Source organism: Fusarium proliferatum (assembly GCF_900067095.1).
Source record: "Fusarium proliferatum ET1 genome assembly, contig: FPRO_scaffold015, whole genome shotgun sequence".
NCBI classification, from domain to species: Eukaryota; Fungi; Ascomycota; class Sordariomycetes; order Hypocreales; family Nectriaceae; genus Fusarium; species Fusarium proliferatum.
The window spans coordinates 322,308-344,064 of record NW_022194804.1 but is presented as its reverse complement, the minus strand read 5'-3'; the positions used below and the strand labels follow the sequence as shown (position 1 = coordinate 344,064).

Here is a 21,757-nt window from a genome sequence, read left to right as displayed (position 1 = left end):
ATCGACTATAATCTATGCAACTACACTTGATATTTATAATTATGTTCTCTTGTTCTCATCAGCGATATACAGCGGGCATAATCTATCCATCTTACTATCTCATGGCGATCGTTTCCAATTATGCCATATCTCCGTTCAGCCAGATCAAAGGTCCATCCCATCACAGCATAACTCGCCATCCTTATCTATGCCAATTCCCCATAAGAGCAACTACACAAGTTATTCCGTAAATTCGACCTGCCATATTGACTCATGAGTGGACAGCTTGCCGCGGTGTCTATTCCGTACCTATGCTAGTGTTCGGAAATGAACCCCTGGACCTTCTGTTAAAGGAAATGGCCGCCGTGGTAAATACGAGACAGCCGAACTTCGGACGCCAAGAGACCTTCCCGTCTTGGAAGGATCTTCTGCCGACGCACGGGCTTGATCTGGGCGGGTCAATCCCCTGTAAGCTTAAAACGAAGCATTATGGTATGGTTAACTACCGGAGCTTGAGAACTTTTGCTAAGCTTATGTTAAAGTGATCACATTATCTTGATAGATTGTGGAGGTGATGCTGGGGTTCAAGCCGATGCCGGCTTGGCGAGTCAATTGGGACATTTCGGAGCAAGGGATTGCCTTTACTGAGCAGTTCATTGCCTCAGAATGATCGAGTCATTAGTGAAAATTGCTAATACGTAAGAACCAGATGACATTGCTCAGAGTAACGAAGGAATCTTCTGAAGAAAAGAATAAAAAGATGATAGGAACTCTAGATATTGGATTTAATATTATTCAATGCATACACCTGGTCTTTTACACGAGATATGGCTCTTTACTATTTAAATCTATCTCTGTAGGGTAGTGTTGAAGATCTTATCGGAGCCATCTTATCTTATCACCACCAGATCAGTTAGACGGTCCAATTAAAATGCAGACATGGCTAAGGTTGAATGAGCACTCTGCAGGGACTTTTTCATCTGACGTTATCAGCTTGCATGCCCAGTTTCATTCTGTGAATAATTGACAGCTGAGATATGAACTCCCCACATCATTTCAGCCAGTCAGAAGTCATCATATGTAAGTCGGAAGTTTGTCGCAACTCTTATCAATACTCTTCTGGTAGGCATAACGCCTGGTATCATTTATCACATGAAAAAGCCGACGTCATAAATTTACTGCAGTTGAAGGCCTGCGCAGCCAGGTCAATGAGAGAGTAAAGATCGAGATTAATGGCTCATTGTCTACCACCAGAGTTCTTAGTTATAGTTAGTCTTACACTTCTATCTAAATGGTTTCCACGATTTGTTCAGTCCTCATCCCCAAATACAACAGCATGCTCAAACGCCCAGTCTCGAATGGCATCAAAGTTCCGACATGTATGCAGCGTGCTAAAATCAGGCCAGTGACCATCATAGCCATCGTAATACTTGAATGCGAAAACACCAGTGTCGCTCTGGCACATTATGTTGTTTCGCAGAATCTCGATGCAGTGATCTACAAATCATATTAGGATTGATCAAGCAACTGACCCAAAGAGTCCGACTTACCAAGATGTCCTCTCAAGTCTTCAGGCTCAACCTCGATATCGCCACCCATCTTGGAGTAGTAATCCCTGTAGGTGTCTTGTCGAAGCAAGTTCAGACAGTGAAGCTGATGGAATACTTGGATTCCGACGCGATAGCCCGTATGCCCTGTCTTGGGATCCTTGACCTTCAGAGATTGGGGGTCAAGACCCAATTTGTCAAGCTCAGCTTTTGAAATCATTTGATCACCGACGTCGTATGTGACATGGTTCCACGCTTTGTCAACTTCGGGCCCGTATCCGACAAACTCGGACATCTCGAGGGCTGGAGTGATATTGTATCGGACCGTATGGAAGTCTGCAACACTTTCTGCGGGAGCTATTCGACATCAGTAGAGGCTTAAGAACCGTCTGCGATAAACTCACAGTAAGGGAAATTTGGCTGATTGCAAACGCCACTTTGTAAAGGACTGGCGCGAAGCAGTAATGAAAGGGCGAAGAACGCCAATGAGAAGGAGAGTAAGACGCCATGACATATCCATATCAAGATTGGATGTGCGCCTGGTTGTGAAATGAAGGGCGAGATGTTGGTGTAAATGGGCAGAGGTGACAAGAGAGCGTTCTTCTCATAAGTTTGCTGCTCCTCATCTTCAGGAACTGGACGATACTTTGAACCCATTGTTACAGAAAATGATTAACTGAACCTCGAAAAAGCTAGAGAAAATGACTGGCCTGCAGTGAGAGAATGAACGTCAACCTCCAGGGCGATGAGGGAAAAAAGAAAGTGCGACGAGTTTTGGAGCAATGATGTATATATCAATGCCCAAAAACCTGATTCTATAATTGGTCTTCTTTGACTTGGCGTTTATGCTCGACAGTGAGCGGATAATCGGCTCCCAATAACAGCTCTTCAAACGCCAAGACGAAACGTGAAATGGTTCGTGCGACAACAGAATACTACTTGAAGTCATCCAGACTGCCCACTTAAAACAATGTTCCAGCCTCACGGGTTTGACAGATCTCGAATCAGGAATAGTAAACCCTTAGTCACCGAGAATTATAGGCTCAGACAATATCTGTAACAGGGGTGAGTGATATTCTCAGGCAATGCGAGGCACTATGCGTCGTAGCCGTCAGGGGTCGTGTCTTCTAGACCAATCATATGAAACCATCGAAACTTGTTTGAGTTTTACTTCCACCAATCACGCGCCACCATCGACTTTGGCATGTCACTTCGCGTTTTCGCGTTTAAGCAAACAACAACCAGAGCCTTGGGTTTCGGCCGAGGCTGGCGTTTCATGATTGGCCGCTCTAACCGTCCCTACACCTTGACCCCAAAGTTGCCTAGCGGGAGGCCGACGAGGGTATCAAGGAGAAAGCGCCTTTTTCGTACAGAGTATACGGCTTTGTTGACTCAACAGGGCGGCAATGTCGGCATCATGTCCAACATGTCTTCAAACACTATCGGTCTTGTCTTGGCGCTTGCGTTTGACGATTCTCTGAACTTGGAGAGATCGAGGGGGCAACGATCTATTCTAAGACGGAGAGAATCTGGGGTTATCATCTTAAGTTAGGCTTAACATGCCTATGTCAACAAGTATAAGAAGCTTAGCATCCTCAACTCTAATCTTAATTCTTCAACCAACTCATTTCCTTCTTCAATCATCTGAGCTTAGCTTTGCTTGACGCAAACGTCTTTCTCTTCTTATCAACTTTCAAGGCTAGTCCTACTTTTATTCTACACCACTCTCATTTTACCTGCCGGTCAGAAAACCACTTCTACACCTTTTTTTCATCACTTCCAAGTCAAGATGTATTTCTCCAACGTTGTCGTCACTGTCCTCGCCGCTCAGGCCTTCTCTCAAGATAGCCGAGTTTCTCGCTCCAGCTTTGGACATGTTGCTGTAAGTTGCTTACCATGGTCATGGTACTTCAAAGCTAACATAAAAAAGGCTTTAATGGCTGCTGCAGCTCTCCCTGCAGACGCTCTCGCTCTCCCCATCTTCAGCGCCGAGAAACGCGAGGTTAGTCGTATTCATGTCTATTGGTAGCACTTCACCTAACAAACATAGCCCCATCACCAGGGCGGACAGAACAACAACAACCAGGCCCAGGGCCAAAACAACAACCAGGCTCAGGGTCAAAACGCCAACAACAATGCTAACGCTGGCGCCAATGCCAACGCCAATGGATGCAATGCCAACAACAAGAGAGATGAGGAGCTTGTAGCTCGTCACCACCAAGGCAACCAGGGAGGCAATGCCCAGGGTAACGCTAACGGTAACGCCAATGGTATTGGAGCTGCTGCTGCTGCCAACGGCTGCAACAACAACAACAATAATGCCGCTGCCAACAACGGTAACGCCAACGGTAACAACAACAACAAGCGTGACGAGGAACTTGTAGCCCGTCACCACCAGGGAGCAAAGGGCAAGGGCAGGAACGGCAAGAACAACAAGCGTGAGGAGCTCGTCGCTCGCCACCATCAGGGAGCTAAAGGTGGCAACAAGGCCAACGCCGCCGGCGCCAACCGCAATGGCAACAACCGTAACCAAGCCGCAGCCGCAGCAACTGGCAACAACGCCCAGGCCAACAAGTGCAAGCGAGATCTCGAGGCTCGTCACCACCAAGGTGGCCAGAACAAGCAAAACGCTCAGGCTGCTGGTTGCAACTAAGATATAATGCACGGTACAAAGCCTCTTGCAGGCTTGGATAAGAAGCAGCAAGGCATGTAATGGCTGGGGTGAAGGGGGAGAGATTATGCCTTGACTTGGGGTGATGGGGTGCTGGAAGTAATGGGCTGGCCCATGGATTCTGGTAATTAGAGTGCTAGTTAGAATAATAAGACTAGAGAGTTCGGTTCAACTTTGTTGCGAGACCCATTGGTGAATTACCTGATGCCTGGTCTGGAGGTCTTCTAAGTCTCTACCTGATTTACCTAAAGCTTTTCATCTCATAGGTAGATGTCCTAAACCTAGTCTCTAATGATGGCTTGGTCGTGGCTGGGGATAATCACAGCTGTGGCCGTGCTTGCGACGTTTCAACGTTGGCTCGCTTCCTAACCGAAGCCGAGTTAGGCTTAGACCTGTTTATTAACGGCATCTCCGCCCCTCCACTAAATCTTCAGGGTCCTTCACGTGATACCCCTCACGAATGCCTTTTTCCCTCACTGGGCGATACGAAGCATTGTATGCACTAGACTGGAACCTCTCTGTACTTATCTTAACTAGTAGACCGTAATAGACATTGAATAAACTCAATGAATATTGATATTCATCGTTTTCTCATATTTTCTTGAGGTTACAGCGTATCAACGTGGCTTTCGACTAACTGGCCAGAACACTCTACACCCATGTCTTTAAAGTGGGCTATCAGGCCACTTCTGAAAAGTCTTCCTCACACTCGTATCCCTTGAATCCTCTCAAAACAAAAACACCAACAAAAAACATCTCAACCTCAATCTCAGCAAGTATCTATCAAAAATGGCTCCCAAGAAACCCGAGCCCGTTATCGATAATGTTGTCGCCTTTGGAAGAGTTCGCAAGAACTTGAAGATGGGATGCGTCGGTCTTCCTAATGTTGGAAAATCGAGCTTGTTCAACCTCTTGACGGAGCAGAGTGCTGCGGCGGAGAATTATCCCTTTTGTACGATTGAGCCTAATGAGGCGAGATGTGCTGTTCCGGATGCGAGATATGTAAGTTGAGATCCTGCCAAATGTCGGTGAGGGATGAGCTAAGTCGGTGAAATTCAGGACTTTCTTTGTGATCTCTGGAAGCCTCCTTCTATGTACCCTGCTTATCTTCAGGTCACCGACATTGCTGGCTTGATCAAGGGAGCTTCTCAGGGTGAGGGTCTTGGAAATGCCTTCTTGTCACATATCCAGGCCGTTGATGGCATGTTCCATATTGTCAGGTAGGTTCTGTCGAAAAGAATGGTAAGGAACCAGGCTGACCTGGGTTACTAAACAGAGCATTCGATAATGATCAGGTCTTGCATGTCGATGACTCGATTGACCCTGTTCGAGACTTGGGTGAGTCCAGCACTGTATCTAGAGGCAACTTAACTGACAAATGCTCATATAGACACCATTCAAAGCGAGCTCTGCAAGAAGGATCTCGGTATGTACCATCTCTGCGGTAAAGAGATAAACTAACACCGGTCTTAGATATTCTCGCGAAGCAAATCGTCGCTGAAGAGCTTATCGTCAAGAAGGCTGGTGGCAAGTACAAGATGTTGCCTCTTTTCACTGAGACAACAACCAAGATTAAAGAGGTTAGTGAAAAACAAGTAACAATCAGGGAATGGAATCAAGACTGACACGAAACAGATGTTGGAAAAGGACCAACCAGTTCGAGATGGAAGCTGGACACCTGCCGAGATCGCCCTCATCAACGAGAAGATTCAGCTCATTACCACCAAGCCAGTCATTTACCTCGTCAACTTGACAATGAAGGACTACCTTCGACAGAAGTGCAAGTACCTCCCCGGTATTGCCAAGTGGGTTACTGAGCATGGCGGTACCCCGCGTGACATTATTCCCTTCTCGATCGAGTTCGAAGAAAAGCTGCACAGCTTGAAGGATGACCCCGATGCTCAAGCTGAGTTTCTTAAGGATATCAAGGTTAAGTCAAAGTTGGACAAGATTATCACCGAAGGATTCACAAAGCTTGGATTGCAATACTACTTCACAGGTTTGTATACATCATGCGAGTGGAAACATCAAAGCTGACTAGTATGTAGCTGGCGAGAAGGAGATCCGATGCTGGACTATTCCTAGGGGCTGCTTGGCTCCGCAAGCCGCTGGTGCTATCCACAGTGACTTTGAGAGAGGCTTCATCAAGGCTGAGGTTGTCGCTTATCAAGACTTCCATGATCTTTGCGAAGGACAAAAGTCTATGGGTCCCATCAAAGCAGCTGGCAAGTACCGTCAAGAAGGAAAATCATATGTAAGTGCAAGCGGCTGGACTTGCCACAAAAGCTCACTTTTATTCTCTGCAGGTTGTTCAAGATGGAGATATCATCCATTTCCAGTTCAGTAAGTAATAGCTCCATAATGGCGGACTTCTGTTCTCGGCTGACTGTCTTTACTAGATGTTTCGAATAAGAAATAAGTCTACTGTAGGTGAGAGGCGAAGTTACAATTTTAGATATCATAACGGTTTCAAGGTTTATATTAGATTATATAAATTAAATATCTAAATAACAGTAATAATGCATTTCTAAACCGTTGAAATATGTTAAGTCTCTGTCTCAGGCTTTCTACTAACAGTTATAACATTTTAATTATAGTTGATAACTAAGACCTTTGACCTTCTAATCTCGACAACACAATTAATTGCTTATATCTATTTCACCAAAATCTAAGATAATGACCAACTGCATCTCAAGCGCAACGAGGCAGAATTGTTTTAGTGATTTAGGGTAATAAGTCTCGACAATACCGAAGTTCTAAAGTTATGGAGGAGATGAAATTCTATTCACCCTTTCCATTATAGCCTTCACAATCCGATGTCGCAAAGACTTGAGTGGTCTTAGACTCAGGAAACGGCTTGCACTGAGTGCTGAGAAAATGTTCTTGTGTCTCTTGTAGCGATAGACTCCGATGTACCACCAAGCTCCAACGGTGAAAGCTGTAAAGCCTTTGGCGAGGACCACGTAGATCCAGAAGGACTGAGACACAGATATAGTGCCATCGTCGGATTTCCACTCAAAGAATCCCATCGAGAATATACTCTACCCGATCTGTCAGTAGGCTATCGAACTTTTCGAGCCATGGCTTACTGCAAAAAAGGTTCCAGGGAGGAATATCATAGTGAGTAGTGCGATGGAACGCATATGACGTGAGGCCTGACTAGTCGCCAATGCTATCTCGACGTTCGTTTCACCTTGAGTCTCGACGCTGTTAGCAAAGGTTTCGAAAGAGACAAAGAAGACAAAAGGATGACTAACCCATTGCGTCGTCATGGCCATGCCTTCAAAACCAGCTGTGCACTCTCGAATCTTTTCATTATAGTCCTTGATAACCCCCCGCAGTCTTGCTTGCATTTTGGCACCCGTTCGTCTCATATAGCCCCTGGAACTTCTTATTGACTCCAAGTTTTGACTATTGCCAAATTGAAGATCCGCAAGAACGACATCTGTATTAGCTTTGTTAGCTTCCTGGCTGTCCTTGCTGTTTCCCAAACATAATCCATCAATTGGGGCATTCCAATCTGCGCCAGAGTCTGAAGAACTGTCTCCGTGAATACTAAACTCCTCGGCAGATCTATTCCCCAATTGAGAAGAAATACCAATGTCTCGAAATGTTGTCCGGTTAAGGTGATCTGCATGTTCGTACAGGGCTTCCAAGCATGTATTCCAGCTCATCAACTGGTTGCGGAGATACAGCATGTCTAGCCAGGCTGATCTCTTTGCTTCCTTGCGAGTGACCTTCTCTGCCTCTGTTATGTATTGCAGAGACTCGGGATCGTCCACCTCCAGGAACCGCGCTTCAATTCCATCAAGAGTGTGATCTATAATTGGTAGATGGCGTCGCCTCTCGATTTCGACAAGCATACTAGGGATCAATAGCGGGTGGCATATCTCGTAGGTCGCCATTTCAAGCCGTGTCAATATCTCTGCTTCAACAGACAGCGGACAGCCAAACATGACTGCGAATGTGAGCCTGCAATGCGGGAAGTACGTCGCAGATACGGCAAGGTCACCCTCCCAAGCATTTGAAGTTCGGGCGCTGTATACTGTCCCGGCTTGAGAAGTTACCCGGGTTCATTAATCAGGAGATACGTACCATGTGCTGGTAGCTCATGACCATCATGCCTGCCCATTTCTAGCTTGACGGCCGAGAACTGAGAAACATTTGCTCGACTTACGACACGGTTGATCGAGTCATGTATATAGAACTTCTTTGAAATGTCCTGAAAGCACTGCTCGGAAAATGGCAATGTTCGTAAGTTACGCTGACCGCCAGTGCCGTGCAGACTTTTGTCAAAGCAGTTTTATCGTGCACTGTTGCTTTTCGGATAGCCTTGATCCAGTCTTTCGATTCGATACTCTTCACTGGATCGATAATGGGTTCGCCGATTCTTCTTGATAGACTAACACTATTATCAATTTCTGAAGCTTATGGATGAGGGGATTATATACACCAGAACAAGGCCTGAGTCTGATCCATCAAGCTTTGGGTGCTGCTAGAACGCCGTGAGTCTCAGTAAGCTTAAGAGCAAAAGGTAATACCGACCTGATTGAACCATTCATTCCAATCACTACTATTAGACATTGTCCATACCAAAGGGTTCTGAAATACTGTTAGTAAACTGCAGCCGTTTCGATGGTAGAATACAAACCCTTCTGTCTGAATGTACTCGTACGAGGCATGTTGGTCTCTCTTGATACTTGAATACTCTGCTAATTTCATTTTCGCAGCATATAGCGTTGTCATTTGCCCAATTCATGATTTTCTGGTATTGCAGAGTCACGATACTGACTTTAGAAGGAGCGAAAACAGTTGTGGCAGACAAGCCTTTGATCCACACACATGCCACTTATTTACCTTTCCTGAAGGGGCTGTGCTTGCGATATTTTGAAAAAATTACCCCTCCTTGATGCATGGGCGTTGATCAACAGTCAATGGCTATGTCAAGGCATTGCAACGTGTGACGAACCCTTGAAACTTCTCGCACGAGCCAATGAAAAGTGCCTGGGTGGCTTTCGAGACGAATAGCGTATGACAAATGGCTATCCGCATGAGAGAAATATTACTGCCTAAGATTCGATAATCAATACACCATTGGTAAGATTTTCTGGGTCCTGAATTACTTATACTTGGCTAAACTGCTCAGAGCGGGCCTTGTGGTCTAGCATACAGGGCTAACCATCTGGATTTACGAAAGCTGCCAATAGAAAGCTATATACATCATCGATGGATATAGGGATACACGCAGCTGCAAGAAGATAATCTGGGATATATGAATGCGCATAGTAAGTGACATTGAGCTATCGCGGACCTAGATTGCGACTATATTGATATTTAGGCCCATAGAATCGACGCCGACCAATTAGATCAAATGACAGACCTAAAGACCGAGCCTAGTGGCCTTAGAAAGGCGCTGAGAGAGAAGTACAAGTATGAAGGCAATGGACTCGTCATAATAGAGAGTATATGTGGTGACCTGGGGAAACTCCTGCGAGATTATCGTGTGGAGGGTGTAAATGGTCGATTTTGGACTGACAAGTTGCTGCGGCATATCTTGAGTCGAGCAAGAATTAAGGCCGAATTAAAACGACGTGGATATGGATTTGACGATCCGGAAGTTGATAAATACGTCGACAAAATCCATCCGCCAGAGGCGGAAGTCTCAGCAGACTATACTCCACTGGGAGCGTTCCTTAAGGTTTTCGCACTGCTTGTATTACAAGAACGCTGCCATGATATTCGGCATTTTGTAAATGCTGGGTTTAACGACCAGAAGCTACCTATCAGGATTGAGAACAACACAGTCTATCCTCTAACCGGACCTAACACACCTATCGCATGTTTTGAAGGCTGGAAAAGTTCGGAGAAAGAATACTTTGAATCGTATCAGTGGAGAGTTGATACACCATATTTCAGCTCGACTGCGGATGAGCCTTTGAAAGTGCACTATCTACATAAAGACACCTGCAAGCCGTGGCGTCGGTCTCGCGAAACACCATCTGATGCCCATGATGACGTTTCAGATAATATGGGAACTTTTGGAATAGTGACAAGAGTCGACATCCACCCAACTTCACATTCCTATCAGCAACTATTGGCAAGTGTGAGTAAGAGCCCTTCAAATACTATTTTACAACGAGGGGAAGCTGATAAGCCAAACAAAAGATCAATCTTGATTGTACAAAGTTTGCAATCAAGACACTTCACACCACAAGCCACGATAATGATTCAAAGTTCCAAGAGGAGTGGAAGATGCTTAAGCTTTTCAACGGACTCAAGCACCCCCACCTAGTGACCGCCCTGTGTGCTTTTCAATGTGCAGAAGAAAGGGGTTTTATCTTCCCTAGTGCGATCTGTGATCTCAGCGAATACCTGGAGAGGAGAGAACCCCCAAGGCACCGCAAGGTGACAATCTGGTTATCCAACCAACTGCTAGGACTAATAGGTGCGCTCCAGACTATACATAATCCGAAACATATAGACCAAGGAGTAGCCAGTGGCTATGGCAGACATGGGGACATCAAGTGCGATAACGTTCTTTGTTTTAAGAAATCAGGGGATGAAGATGAAATTGTTTTAGTCATTTCTGACTTTGGCTTGTCGACTCTCAACAGCGCTAAGAGTTGCTCCAACATCCCCAATCAAAGGGTTCCCCCAGTTCCTGGATACTGCCCTCCCGAATGCAAAATTGAAGGCGGAACTATATCAAGAGCCTTTGATATCTGGACAATGGGGTGTTTGTTTCTAGAGCTAATAACCTGGTTCTTAGGCGGACCTCGATATGTCGAAGAGTTTGATGATGCAAGGACCACGATGTCCATCAACGGTGCAAATAACAATGTTTTCTATTCTTTTACAAGAAGACCTGATAGAGAGAGTTACGCGGTGCAGGTAAAGGCCGAGGTTGTTGAAGTAAGTCGTTCCGAAAGAATGCCTTAGGGTCTTGTTAATATTCAAAAGTGGATTATCAAGTTACATCAACGTGCATATTGCTCTGAATTCTTACACGATACTCTTGATATCATTTCAAAAGAGATGATAGTAGTCATTACGCAAGGGCGAAATCGATCATCGTCCAGACAGATTTTAAACGCTTTCCAGAAGTTATCTTCGAAATGCACTAAGAAGACGGGTTATGTTATTGGCAAACCATGGACTGCCGACAAAGCTGAAACTGTTGGAAAATCTATAAGAAAGGGTAATGTCGCTGTCGATGCAATTCCTCGCTAGAGCATACAGGCGCTCATCGATGCGGTTTAGCAAAGGTTGACAATCCGTTTAGCACATAACAACAGATGATTGAGACTTTTCCCCAAAGAGCTGAACAGCACTTGTGCCCAAATAATTAGCGTAACTCACGTTATGGTAAAGGAGTCTGGAATTTGGGAACTTTTCTTTGTCATGGTTCTTTTTGGGTTATGCCTGGTAGGTACTTGTGTCTAGTAGCTACTTATGTCTAGTAGCTACTTATGTCTAGTAGGTGTGTCTACACGTGACAGACAATCTATCCAGTACCACCATCCTTAGTTTCTTCATGATGCTCAACGTTCAGGGATTCCTGCATCGTTTTCTTTTCGGCCTTCTACTGTGAGTATGGAGTTGAGAGCTGCAAGCAACTTGGGAATATACTGACCTCGGTAAGATGTCTCAGGAGCGTACGATTATACTTGCCCTGTTTCCACTGTATTATCATATCAGCTTCCTTGCACCTCTAGATCATCAGTAGAAAGCTTCTTACCTGCACAGTCGCGTTGCCTTCTCCAAAGACGTTGTTCAAAAACTTTTCTATGGTGTCTTGCTCGGTATAGGTCGCTCTGAAAATTTCAGTTACCATTGTAACGACAGGAACAACAAACAGCGTAGAATCTGCAATCCTTGTTGTAGTTTGTGAAGGATGCCACGTTTGTCGGTGTGCTGTGGGAGAGGATGGTAGCATGGGTAGCGCCAGGCTGAGTATATCATTATCTCAGTCGTCACTGAGTCTTTAACGATTAAGTGTATTCACTGCGTGATTCACGAAAGACCGCGGTCTCATAGTCACTGACTGACATTGGAGTACTTGAGACGTCTTGGCTATCACTGAATCTTTGAGCACCACACTCTCAGGGATGCAGTGGCGAGGTAGCATTGACTGGAATTTCCAAACAGAAGGCTGCAATAAATTTTCATGTAAGCATCTCAACCGTTGCTAGGCTCTTCTGCTAGTGATACTAGATTCCTTTGTTAGTGACGCTGGAGTCTCCAGGCCTTGATGTAAGCCTCTTCGGACAGGAATGCCAGATAGATATGTTACAAATACTGGATATTGCTACTCTTAATGCTGAACAGTTCTATAAGTAATACTAAAGTTCTATATCAAGGTACATAAGACCAAATTGTAGCCCCTATGTGTGAAACACAACCTATCAATAAAATACAGCACCGTAGTTCTTAATTTGACTTGGACTCCAAGTGGAGTTATTTGAAATATGGCGGACTCTAATACATTGTATTGTAGATTTGAAGACAAGACAGGATGTGAGTTCTCTAATGTATTGTATCACCTGCAGTAAGAAATGGGGCCGGGAAAGGCTATTGACCCTTTAAGGAGCGATTGTAGACTTGGGCGATGCATAAGAGACTATAGTTGATAAGATATGAATAAAATGGAACTATTAGAAGGTCTCCAGTACTCGAATCTCATTTGAAGTTAGTGAGGGGCCACTCCAAGATTCTCCAGAAAGAAAAGAGCGCAGATGCTGGCGAGACTTATTCCAACTGGCAATAGCCTGACCCGAGAAATACTCCTCTCAGTAGAAACACTAATATCGTGATCGTTGATGGATAGCATCTCAACGCTAGGCACTCTCGGTTTCACCCTTTCTACTTTAATCACGAGCTGCCCAAGGACAGGGCAAATGCGGTGAGTCGCATCTGTGGCGAAGCAGTCTTGAGCGACGCTATTAGGGAACCACAAATGTAAGCAGTTCACCTCAAAGTGCATTGAATATTCAATTACAGTTGATTTCTGCTGCTAGATTACAAAAATGCCTTAGCCAAACAGCTTAGAGGTCGATTGAACCAGCCGGTCTCGCGATATTAGCGCGCCAGTGGTGTTTGTTGACGGGGTCTTTCTGGTAGATGTTCACTTCAAAGAACTTGTTGTGGCCACCGCATTTGTAGTTCTTGTAGCTGGAGGGACTCTTAGTATCGTCGACATGGTTCTCATGCCGTAGGACAAACGCGTCGACTTACGTATTTAGCTTCTTGAAGTTGGCTTGGATCAAGTCTTGCTCAGACACTTCAACGTATTGCCCTTCGGATGTATTCTGAGGAATGAAGTATCTTTTGGACTCCAGTGGGCGGAAGTTTACTTGTCTAACAAGCTGGACTGCGTAAGAGGGATTGAGCTGGGAGAGGTCATGCTGGGTCTCATCAAGAGTAGACTCTCTGGGGAAAGAAGCCCATGACATGAAGTTGTTGAACTTGGATTGATGGGAGAGGTATTGAGGACGATAAGGTTCGATGGCACCACAGCAGAAGAGTGTAGACATTTTGAAGTAATATGAAGAAAGACTGATGAAAGTATGAAGATTACTGGAAGATAATGGTTGAAAGTGCCAGATACTTATCTTCTGTTTTTCAAGCTGACAACTTGTGAAATTCAATCAACTGCCGTCTCAATACCATCATTATGATTGGCTCGACCAGTCGGATGCAACCACCATCATCGTGCAGATTCTGAGGCCTAGCCGGAGAGTTTGGCCAATCGGCCAAACCAAATTAATCCGCCATATCCGATTGGAGGCACTCGTCTAGACTGAAATCGTCTACATAAACTTATCTCGATGTGCGATGGTCGTGCATTTCTCTTTTCTTCTTCACGGTTGACCCTGGTGGTGCTTCCGCAGTCATTCGTTGCATCCACTTCTATCGCCAACTGTCTACGCTCCTTGAAACTCTTTAGCCGTCGTATTCTTTCTTCCTCTACTGTCTCTCCTCGGCAGGCTCGAACGCCACCAAGTTCCCGTACCAGGTAGGGGTCTTTTATTTCTAGTCAAGACCAGTCAGGGCCACCGGAACTAGAGAGTTCAGTTCACCAACACGAATATTATCGCGAACATCAAACTCTCCAGTTCATTGATCCGAGCTGGACTCAGTCCGGAAACGCGGGTCCTCTGCCTCCCTATGATTGGGGGTGTTCAAGTACCACTCCTCAGCCTGCTGGACAGAGCGCACAAGTCGAAGATGATACACGGCTAGAACATGTTATTGAGAATCACAGCTCTCAAGAAAATGACAACAGTCAGGGTGGCGTACCTACTAGAGGCTCACATCAATGTCCTGAGTGCCCAGCTACTTTCTCTACCAAAAAGCCGTATACGTCAGTTCCACGCCTATTTCTTTTGGGAGTATCGAGACTAACAGATGCAAACAGCGCGCATCTCAATACTCACACAAGACCATTCAAATGCACCGAGATTGGGTGCAACGCAAGCTTTGCGATGAGGAAGGATCGCACCCGTCACAAAAACGAAAAGCATGGCTCTGTCAAATGGTATTGTAGCTTCCCGGGATGCACGTATAAAATGGCGCGCGACGGCGCGGCACGAAAAGCCAACGCTGAGAGGCATGTAAGGACATGGCATAAGCAGCAAGATCCAACCTTGTATTGTGAGCGCAGGTAGCTTGTACGTCACTGGAAATATCATCGCTGTTGCTCGAGTATTCTTCCCCTATGGACGTTTTGTGACCTTGACAGTCATGTTGTAAGCAGAAAATGGTGATTGCCCGTATAGGAAGGAGGTTGAGATCTATGATAGTGAATGAGTCACAGTTAAGATTGTCGGTCGCTTATAAATAGTGTCAGCTTGGACCGCCTGATATCGCAGACACTGGATCCCTCAAACACCTACATACACCAAAAATACTTTTTCGAAATAGTTTTCTGGTAAATTTGGTATCGACATGACAGCTCAGACACAGTCTCAAGAGACATGGCAGACAATGGCCTTGTCAATCGCTCCATCAATAGCGTCTTACTCCCTGTCAACACCAGAGTCCCTACAAATTGAGATTGATCAAACAACTCACCGGCTTGAGCTCCTCAACTTCTTTCATATTCCTGCTTCATCACATATTCTTGAGATTGGATGTGGTCAGGGAACATGCACTGTTGTCTTGGGACATGCCGTCGGGGATGATGGCCGTGTTGACGCCATCGACCCCGCACCTCTTGATTACGGTGCACCGTACACCCTGGGTCAAGCACAACAACATATCGCCAAAGGCGCTTTGGGCGGGCGTGTGAAATTCTGGCAGGCCCAACTCGATGACTTTCTAAAAGATACAGGGGACAAGAAGTGGGACTTTGCAGTCTTTGTGCACTGTTTATGGTATCTCGATGCGCCAGAAACCCTTGCCCGCATGCTCAAAGCGTTGAAGGGACGTGTGAGTAGAGTCTGCATTACCGAGTACGCCATGAAGGCATCTGAGCCAGCTGCTGTTCCTCACTTGCTCGCTGCCTTGACACGCGCTACATTTGAGGCACAAAGACCAGAGAGCGAAGCAAACATTCGATGTCTGCTGAGCCCACCTGATATCAAGAGTATTGCCGCAGATGCTGGCTGGAAGGTTGAACGAGAGACCGAAATTGTACCGCATGCGGGACTGCAAGATGGGGGTTGGGAAGTTGGTGATGTGAAAAGCAAGAGTTTTCTTGGCGACATTGAGCAGCATGTTGAGGATAGCAAAATTAGGACTGTGCTAAGGAGTGGTAGAGAAGCGGTTGTAGGAGCTGTTGAAGGACTTGGCGGTGAAAAAGTGCGGACAATGGATGTCTGGGTTGCAACATTAGTTGAAATAAAGTAAAATAAAGGCTATGGTTGAGTTTCAATGGAGGGGACTGAAAGATCAAGAGTAAACTAGCTGAGGCATTGATATAGATAATTTACACAAATGGAAACGGCTAGCCCCGCGCATTCTGAATCTACAGCAGCATAGTGAAAAATGTTATTGCCATTACTGGAGCATTTTATACGCTGCTGTATGGCTGTTGCTAGAGATGTACCTAAGAGCCTAGCATAACTGCTAAGGACGCTCAAGCTATCATAAGATAAAACAAAGTCTCCTTAAGCTATAGTTAATGTTAAGATTGTAACAAATTAACTAATTTATCCCAATAATCTAAACAAGTAAAATCCAGTAGGTCAGGCTCTAATTCCTTATATATTTTATTACTACTTACTTTTCTTTTGCTATTTCTTATTGTATTTATGCTTATATCATCTGCATGTGTTGCACTACACTACTTCACTAAAGCTATAGCTCCCTTTGGTGTGATGGCAATTACCGTAAGGGCAATCTGCGTCATCAGGCCACGTATTCTTATAGCGGCCATTAGAAGAGGGGGGAGAGAAAGTTGCCACGCCAAGCTTTATGTCATTTCCTCAACATCACCAGAAGCATGTTCGAAATACAACGTGGATTTACACCCTATTGTCCTTGGGATGATAGTCTACAGACTATGGCTGTGTTGAGACACGATAATGTCGTGCAACGGGTGACATGCGGTTGAAAAGCGTCGCATAAATGGTTAGGCGAGTAGTGCCTAAGGCTAAACCTTAGAGGCCGCAGTCAACCCATAGTGTAACGTATTATCTTACTGGCTTACTTTTAGTTATGGTAAGTTACTTTAATGTAAATTTATTTATTGTTTTCGTTAAGAGGTCGCACCAGGTTCTACAAGCTAGACTTTGTGTTATCAATCCTAGGCTTTAGCCGCCAACACGGGCATAGAATTTCTGTCTCCACAGCTTCCGCCATGCTTTTCTTTTCATCCTTTTTGTGTCAGATCAAAATCACTTCCGGCTAATGGCTCACTAAGCTCAGCAAGATGTCTTGGAAGCTTGCAATGGAATACACTTAGTATATGTAGCTGTGAGGTTTCAGATCTTTGGATATCACCATCCATGCCATATGTCTGACAAGGTGAAAGCTATGGTTGAGACTCAAGGATATGCTGGGCAAAAAGAGTGCAACCGAGAGGAAACCACAAGAGGAGGCTCAATACTGGAGAAATGTAGAAAATGTGGAGTTGCCGAACTTTGTGATGAAAGGGTCGGAATGTCAAATCGAAGAATTTGGTCGTTTAATACTAAGCTTCGGCACAGTTTCCCCTCTTTCACTTTCCCTACGACGACTGTTGTAGACCAACTCCCTGCAATTTGAAACCCTCTACAAAATTCACCGGAGGAGTGTACGCCTTCCTGCCATGCGTAAGATATGCAATAGCAGCGATGATGATAACACCAGCCCATATCAAAGGCGCCCAGTTCGCTGAAGCAGTATCAACAGGCAGAGTTAATGGGAAGCAGCAGAGAATGACAATGAACAAGCTGTAAAGCACAGAAAATGCGTTGATCGCCAGTCCGAAGCGACCCAGGCTCCATCGAGCAGAAGGCAGCTGTTCACCTCTGATGCGCTTTAGGAGTACGCAGCCAATGCTGAGGAGGTAAGTGCTCATGATGCCGAGTGTTGAGAGCGATACCAAAACAGTGAAGGCGACGTCGGAGCCGATTTGGATGAGGCTGAGGAGAGCAGCGCCAATGGACATGAGATAAACAGCGTTGAAGGGTATGTGCCATTTCTTGTCCCTGCAAACTGTTAGCAGAAGATGTGCGACGTGGAAGTGGAAACTTACATATGACCAATCCACTGAGAACCTGGAAGACCCCGATCTCTCGCAAACGCCCATGTCTCACGGGCACAAGTCGCGAGAGTCGTAATGTTGCCAAGGTAGACCAAAAGCCACAAGATGACATTGAAGAACAAGTTCAACCCTTGAGAGCCTGTGCGATCGAAGAGGGCGATGAAGGGCCAGTCTGCCTCGATGATAGCGTCAAGGGGGCCAATGCAGAAGAGCATCGTAATCAGCATGATGAACCCGAAAAAGACGTTGCCGACATATGACCACCAAATAGCTCGTGGAACAACGATAGACGCATTCTTGACTTCTTCGGACAGATGCACGATACTGTCTGAACCAAAACAGCACCAGAGAACGTAGATCTGAGACGAGATGTACGCAAAGCCCATATTATCCCACCCACTCTGGTCCGTAAACTGCAGAAACACGTCGTGCGCATCATTCTTGTCGCAAAGAACCCAAAGAGGAATCATGACGGCGAAAAATCCCAAAAGATGACCAATCAGACTCGCTGTCTCGAGCTGCGGAAAGAAAGCAGTGCCCCAAGTATTGAAGGCGATGGTGACAATGATAACAGCCCACATGATCAGCGCAATCTGCCACGTCGTAAACGCAAAATCAGGTTTCGTAACGTTAATGCACGCCTGGACTTGAAAAGCGATAGTATAGCAACTACTGGCAAAACTAGCCAGCCATCCCAGCGTTGTCATCCATCCCGAAGCATAAGACAGAACCTTTTGATACTTTGGTGGTGAAAACTCGCTAACCCAATGATACTGCCCGCCCGAAGTAGGCGCCATAGAAGCCATCTCCGCCAAACTCGCGACAACAGCAGAATACGCTATCGTGGTTGTAACAAAACACCAGAAAACGCCAGCATATCCACCGTTCGTGAAACCGGGCGCAAGCGAGATCAGCACAAATTCCCACGTCGCCATATAAATAGCCACAAAGCCAATTGACGACCACAGTGAAAACGTTCGTTTGAACTGCTGCTTCTTGCCGAGGCGCTGCATGTCCAGGTGGTCCTGGTGATCGTTGTGAAAGCCATCTTGGTCGAGTTCTGTTTCTTCGGGGAGGAGTTTGTTCGCTTCTTTCGAGGGGCCGACGGCAGCGGAGGGGTCTGTCGATGATTTGGATGAATCGTCGGCCATTTTGACGATTGCGAAAGGATAGTGAGGATGAGGAGAAATTTAGAAATTAGGTGGCGAGGACTATTTATTATGTAGTTAGGTCTTACAGGGGAAGAGATTGAGCTTTATCCTTATCGAAGCCACCGATGGATGCCCCGCAGGTACAGATGAGTACTTTAATGCGTTATAGACTGCCAGTGAATATGTACTGTTTCTTAGTGCAAAGCTGGTAGAGCTAAGTACTGCTGGCCAGCTAATTTCGAGTTGGAGGCGGCCCGAAGGTCTAGATCCATTAAAATGCGTTACACTAAGATCAAACAAACGTAGATCGTCCGAAGCTGCGGGTCTGCTAAGGCTGAAATTGCTATTTGAGGAAGTTGGCAAACAGTCGCGGTTTCATTGGCTTTTTCTTCACCCGAGTATTTTGTACAGACGTTGATGAGGCTCAGTTGAATGAAGTTACAAGGTCCGAATCGAAATTCGACAATAAAATGTAGCAAGAACATGGCTTCTGCTACTCTGCCAGGCCCGCTTCCCGTCTCTTCACCTTCTGAATGATTTGTACGAGAGGATTCTCGCTCGCCTCTTCTGGGGCTTCTCCTCCGATCTCCAGTTTTGATCCACTCATCAATCTTTTGAGATATTCCTTCACCTCCTCACTTCTCTGCCAAGGCTGATCCTCAAATTTCAGGGTCGAATCAAAGGCATCACGTCCTGAAACAGGGCTTTCGACAAACGGATCCGCGCCCTTCTTGATCAAAAACTCAACAATGTCCCAATTTTTCTTATGCACAGCTCTCTGTAGCGCCGTGCCGCCACTGTATGTCACAGCATTGATGTCGGCGCCGTAGCTCAGCACCATCGCCATCAGAGGTCGCCACTCTTGTTGCACGCCTGGAATCGGGTGGCTATGGAGTCGTTCAACGATGCCGTGTATTGGCCGTGAGTACTTTGGATCGGCGCCGTGTTCGAGAAGCATTTGAACCACGATCGAGGAACTCCTTGCAATTGCGCGGTCGAGCGCTAGTCCAGAAGTACGGTCCATTGGAGGCGTGGCCTTTTCGCCCCAACCTGACGTTCTGCCGTCCATGAACGGCGCAACATTTGGGTCTGCTCCATGCTCGAGTAGAAATCTAGTGATCTCAATGTTAGTGATGCAATGGTTTATTGCGACACCAAAGCCGCCAGAGCGACCGGGAATCTGCTGGTTCGGATGATATCCATGCTGAACACAGAGCTCGAACAATGGGAGAGAGAGATTGTCGCAGGCTGCCTCAACTACAGCGCCGTGCAGATGCGCGCCTCCTTCTTGTAGAAGATAACTCGCGACTTTGACTTGATTTGCCTGCGCTGCAAATGCAAGACCATCTTGAATGCCGATCTGCTGGAGCGCGCTCTTCAAATCTCCGTCCTGAATCCAATGCTTGACTAGGTCAAGATTGCCCTTGTCACAAGCTACCATAAATGGCTGTATAGTCTTGTTGGGGCAGTTCTCAGCCCTGCTCGTCGCAACCCAAAGGCTTGAAGGGGGCAAGGGAGCTGGAAGAGCGGGTAAGTGGAGATGTTCAAAGTAACCCTCTATCTCACGTTTCAATGGTTCATGAGCAGCTTCCAATCTGGCGTTATCTCTATCCATGACGTCTTCAAATGCTTGAGCATCAACCTGTGTCCAGTTCTTGGAGCCGCGTGTGCGGAGATCTTTGAGAAGAGCTTCATCCTCCTCGCTGCGCACGAATTGTTTTGGCTGGTACTGTTTTATAGTGACGGCAGAGTATCTGAATAAGCCAGGTCTGGCGCCTGGGCGTCGCATATGTCGGCTGGTGTAAGGCATCCTGATGGCAAGTCGAGTTTGTCAAGGTGAGATTCTCAGATGATCAGATGATGATACAGATTCAGACTTCAGCATTGGCACGTGATGGGAAACCCCATCAATCATCCAAAGAACCTTGACTTTCTCCCTTGGATAATGAAGTAATGAGTAAGTGCGGATGCCTAGAATGAAGGTCCATTCCTCGAATGAGCACATTATGAGCCTGAGCTAACAGTGCCGATCATCAGATCATCGTGTGGGGATACACTCTATATTTAGCCATTAGTCTCGTGCCGACCACTATTTCCCATCCATGCTTTGCCTGACTCACTGCCAAAGTTATGTTGGTGGTATTGGGGTTTCAAAACACTGCGGGGCTTGTGGCTTTTTCGACACGCGCAATTCAACAGTTGCTTTTTTCAGCGGGCCGTGCTGATCCTTCGTGTTTCATCAGCCACATCCGGAAATGCCCGCTCGTATTTCTTATCCGCGTTGCGCCACGTCCCTTACTGCCGATATCTTTCTTTAAAAATGAAACAGTCCGTGAATCTTGGCATCAGGCTCTCTGTGGACCGAAAATCAGCATCATCGGATCCTGCTAGGACTCGCAATATGCCTTCGTCTATTTCTTAATGCCTCACTGACTCTACGTCAGTGCCATTGGCAAGATTTTGCTTTTCTCAGACCATGTTAGGATAGCCCATGTAAACTCGACAACTACACGACTATCTCATCTTCACTATAAGCTTAATAATCCATGCATCCTATTTTCACTGTGCACCGTCTTATTATAGGATCATCATCGCTCTTTGGATGAGATGGCTTAGATAACATTTTAACCAATAATTCAACCTCTCGTGTCTCGATCATAGACTTGTGCCAATACTGTACATAGTACTTCAGTGAGTCATGAAAGGGTTACATGTAAGT

General features: G+C 45.9%; 10 protein-coding genes across 10 annotated transcripts; 4 read left to right on the top strand and 6 right to left on the bottom strand.

Annotated features, from left to right (window-relative positions):
- Positions 1–1,288: 1,288 nt before the first annotated feature.
- Positions 1,289–2,183, bottom strand: FPRO_12400 (uncharacterized protein; the record flags this gene model as incomplete). Its single annotated transcript, XM_031224193.1, has 3 exons — positions 1,289–1,476; positions 1,530–1,883; positions 1,931–2,183. 3 exons carry the CDS (start codon positions 2,181–2,183, stop codon positions 1,289–1,291), a joined length of 795 nt encoding a protein of 264 aa, XP_031089476.1.
- Positions 2,184–3,315: 1,132 nt separating this feature from the next.
- On the top strand, positions 3,316–4,179 carry FPRO_12399 (related to AAC-rich mRNA clone AAC11 protein; the record flags this gene model as incomplete). The annotated part of the gene is made up of 3 exons (XM_031224191.1): positions 3,316–3,408; positions 3,457–3,528; positions 3,577–4,179. The coding sequence occupies 3 exons, from the start codon at positions 3,316–3,318 to the stop codon at positions 4,177–4,179; spliced, it is 768 nt and encodes a 255-aa protein (XP_031089475.1).
- An 807-nt stretch (positions 4,180–4,986) lies between these two features.
- FPRO_12398 (putative GTP-binding protein) lies at positions 4,987–6,616 on the top strand (the record flags this gene model as incomplete). The annotated part of the gene is made up of 9 exons (XM_031224190.1): positions 4,987–5,199; positions 5,257–5,417; positions 5,474–5,535; positions 5,588–5,623; positions 5,671–5,777; positions 5,833–6,196; positions 6,246–6,451; positions 6,504–6,540; positions 6,597–6,616. The coding sequence occupies 9 exons, from the start codon at positions 4,987–4,989 to the stop codon at positions 6,614–6,616; spliced, it is 1,206 nt and encodes a 401-aa protein (XP_031089474.1).
- A 343-nt stretch (positions 6,617–6,959) lies between these two features.
- Positions 6,960–8,102, bottom strand: FPRO_12397 (uncharacterized protein; the record flags this gene model as incomplete). The annotated part of the gene is made up of 2 exons (XM_031224189.1): positions 6,960–7,238; positions 7,287–8,102. 2 exons carry the CDS (start codon positions 8,100–8,102, stop codon positions 6,960–6,962), a joined length of 1,095 nt encoding a protein of 364 aa, XP_031089473.1.
- Positions 8,103–9,568: 1,466 nt separating this feature from the next.
- On the top strand, positions 9,569–11,427 carry FPRO_12396 (uncharacterized protein; the record flags this gene model as incomplete). The annotated part of the gene is made up of 3 exons (XM_031224188.1): positions 9,569–10,300; positions 10,363–11,109; positions 11,158–11,427. The coding sequence occupies 3 exons, from the start codon at positions 9,569–9,571 to the stop codon at positions 11,425–11,427; spliced, it is 1,749 nt and encodes a 582-aa protein (XP_031089472.1).
- A 274-nt stretch (positions 11,428–11,701) lies between these two features.
- Positions 11,702–12,031, bottom strand: FPRO_12395 (uncharacterized protein; the record flags this gene model as incomplete). The annotated part of the gene is made up of 3 exons (XM_031224187.1): positions 11,702–11,776; positions 11,831–11,878; positions 11,936–12,031. 3 exons carry the CDS (start codon positions 12,029–12,031, stop codon positions 11,702–11,704), a joined length of 219 nt encoding a protein of 72 aa, XP_031089471.1.
- Positions 12,032–13,241: 1,210 nt separating this feature from the next.
- FPRO_12394 (uncharacterized protein) lies at positions 13,242–13,730 on the bottom strand (the record flags this gene model as incomplete). The annotated part of the gene is made up of 2 exons (XM_031224186.1): positions 13,242–13,368; positions 13,432–13,730. The coding sequence occupies 2 exons, from the start codon at positions 13,728–13,730 to the stop codon at positions 13,242–13,244; spliced, it is 426 nt and encodes a 141-aa protein (XP_031089470.1).
- A 1,414-nt stretch (positions 13,731–15,144) lies between these two features.
- Positions 15,145–16,047, top strand: FPRO_12393 (related to SAM-dependent methyltransferases; the record flags this gene model as incomplete). The annotated part of the gene is made up of 1 exon (XM_031224185.1): positions 15,145–16,047. One exon carries the CDS (start codon positions 15,145–15,147, stop codon positions 16,045–16,047), a length of 903 nt encoding a protein of 300 aa, XP_031089469.1.
- Positions 16,048–17,368: 1,321 nt separating this feature from the next.
- Positions 17,369–19,038, bottom strand: FPRO_12392 (uncharacterized protein; the record flags this gene model as incomplete). Its single annotated transcript, XM_031224184.1, has 2 exons — positions 17,369–17,831; positions 17,879–19,038. 2 exons carry the CDS (start codon positions 19,036–19,038, stop codon positions 17,369–17,371), a joined length of 1,623 nt encoding a protein of 540 aa, XP_031089468.1.
- A 493-nt stretch (positions 19,039–19,531) lies between these two features.
- FPRO_12391 (uncharacterized protein) lies at positions 19,532–20,848 on the bottom strand (the record flags this gene model as incomplete). The annotated part of the gene is made up of 1 exon (XM_031224183.1): positions 19,532–20,848. One exon carries the CDS (start codon positions 20,846–20,848, stop codon positions 19,532–19,534), a length of 1,317 nt encoding a protein of 438 aa, XP_031089467.1.
- Between the last annotated feature and the right edge of the window lie 909 nt (positions 20,849–21,757).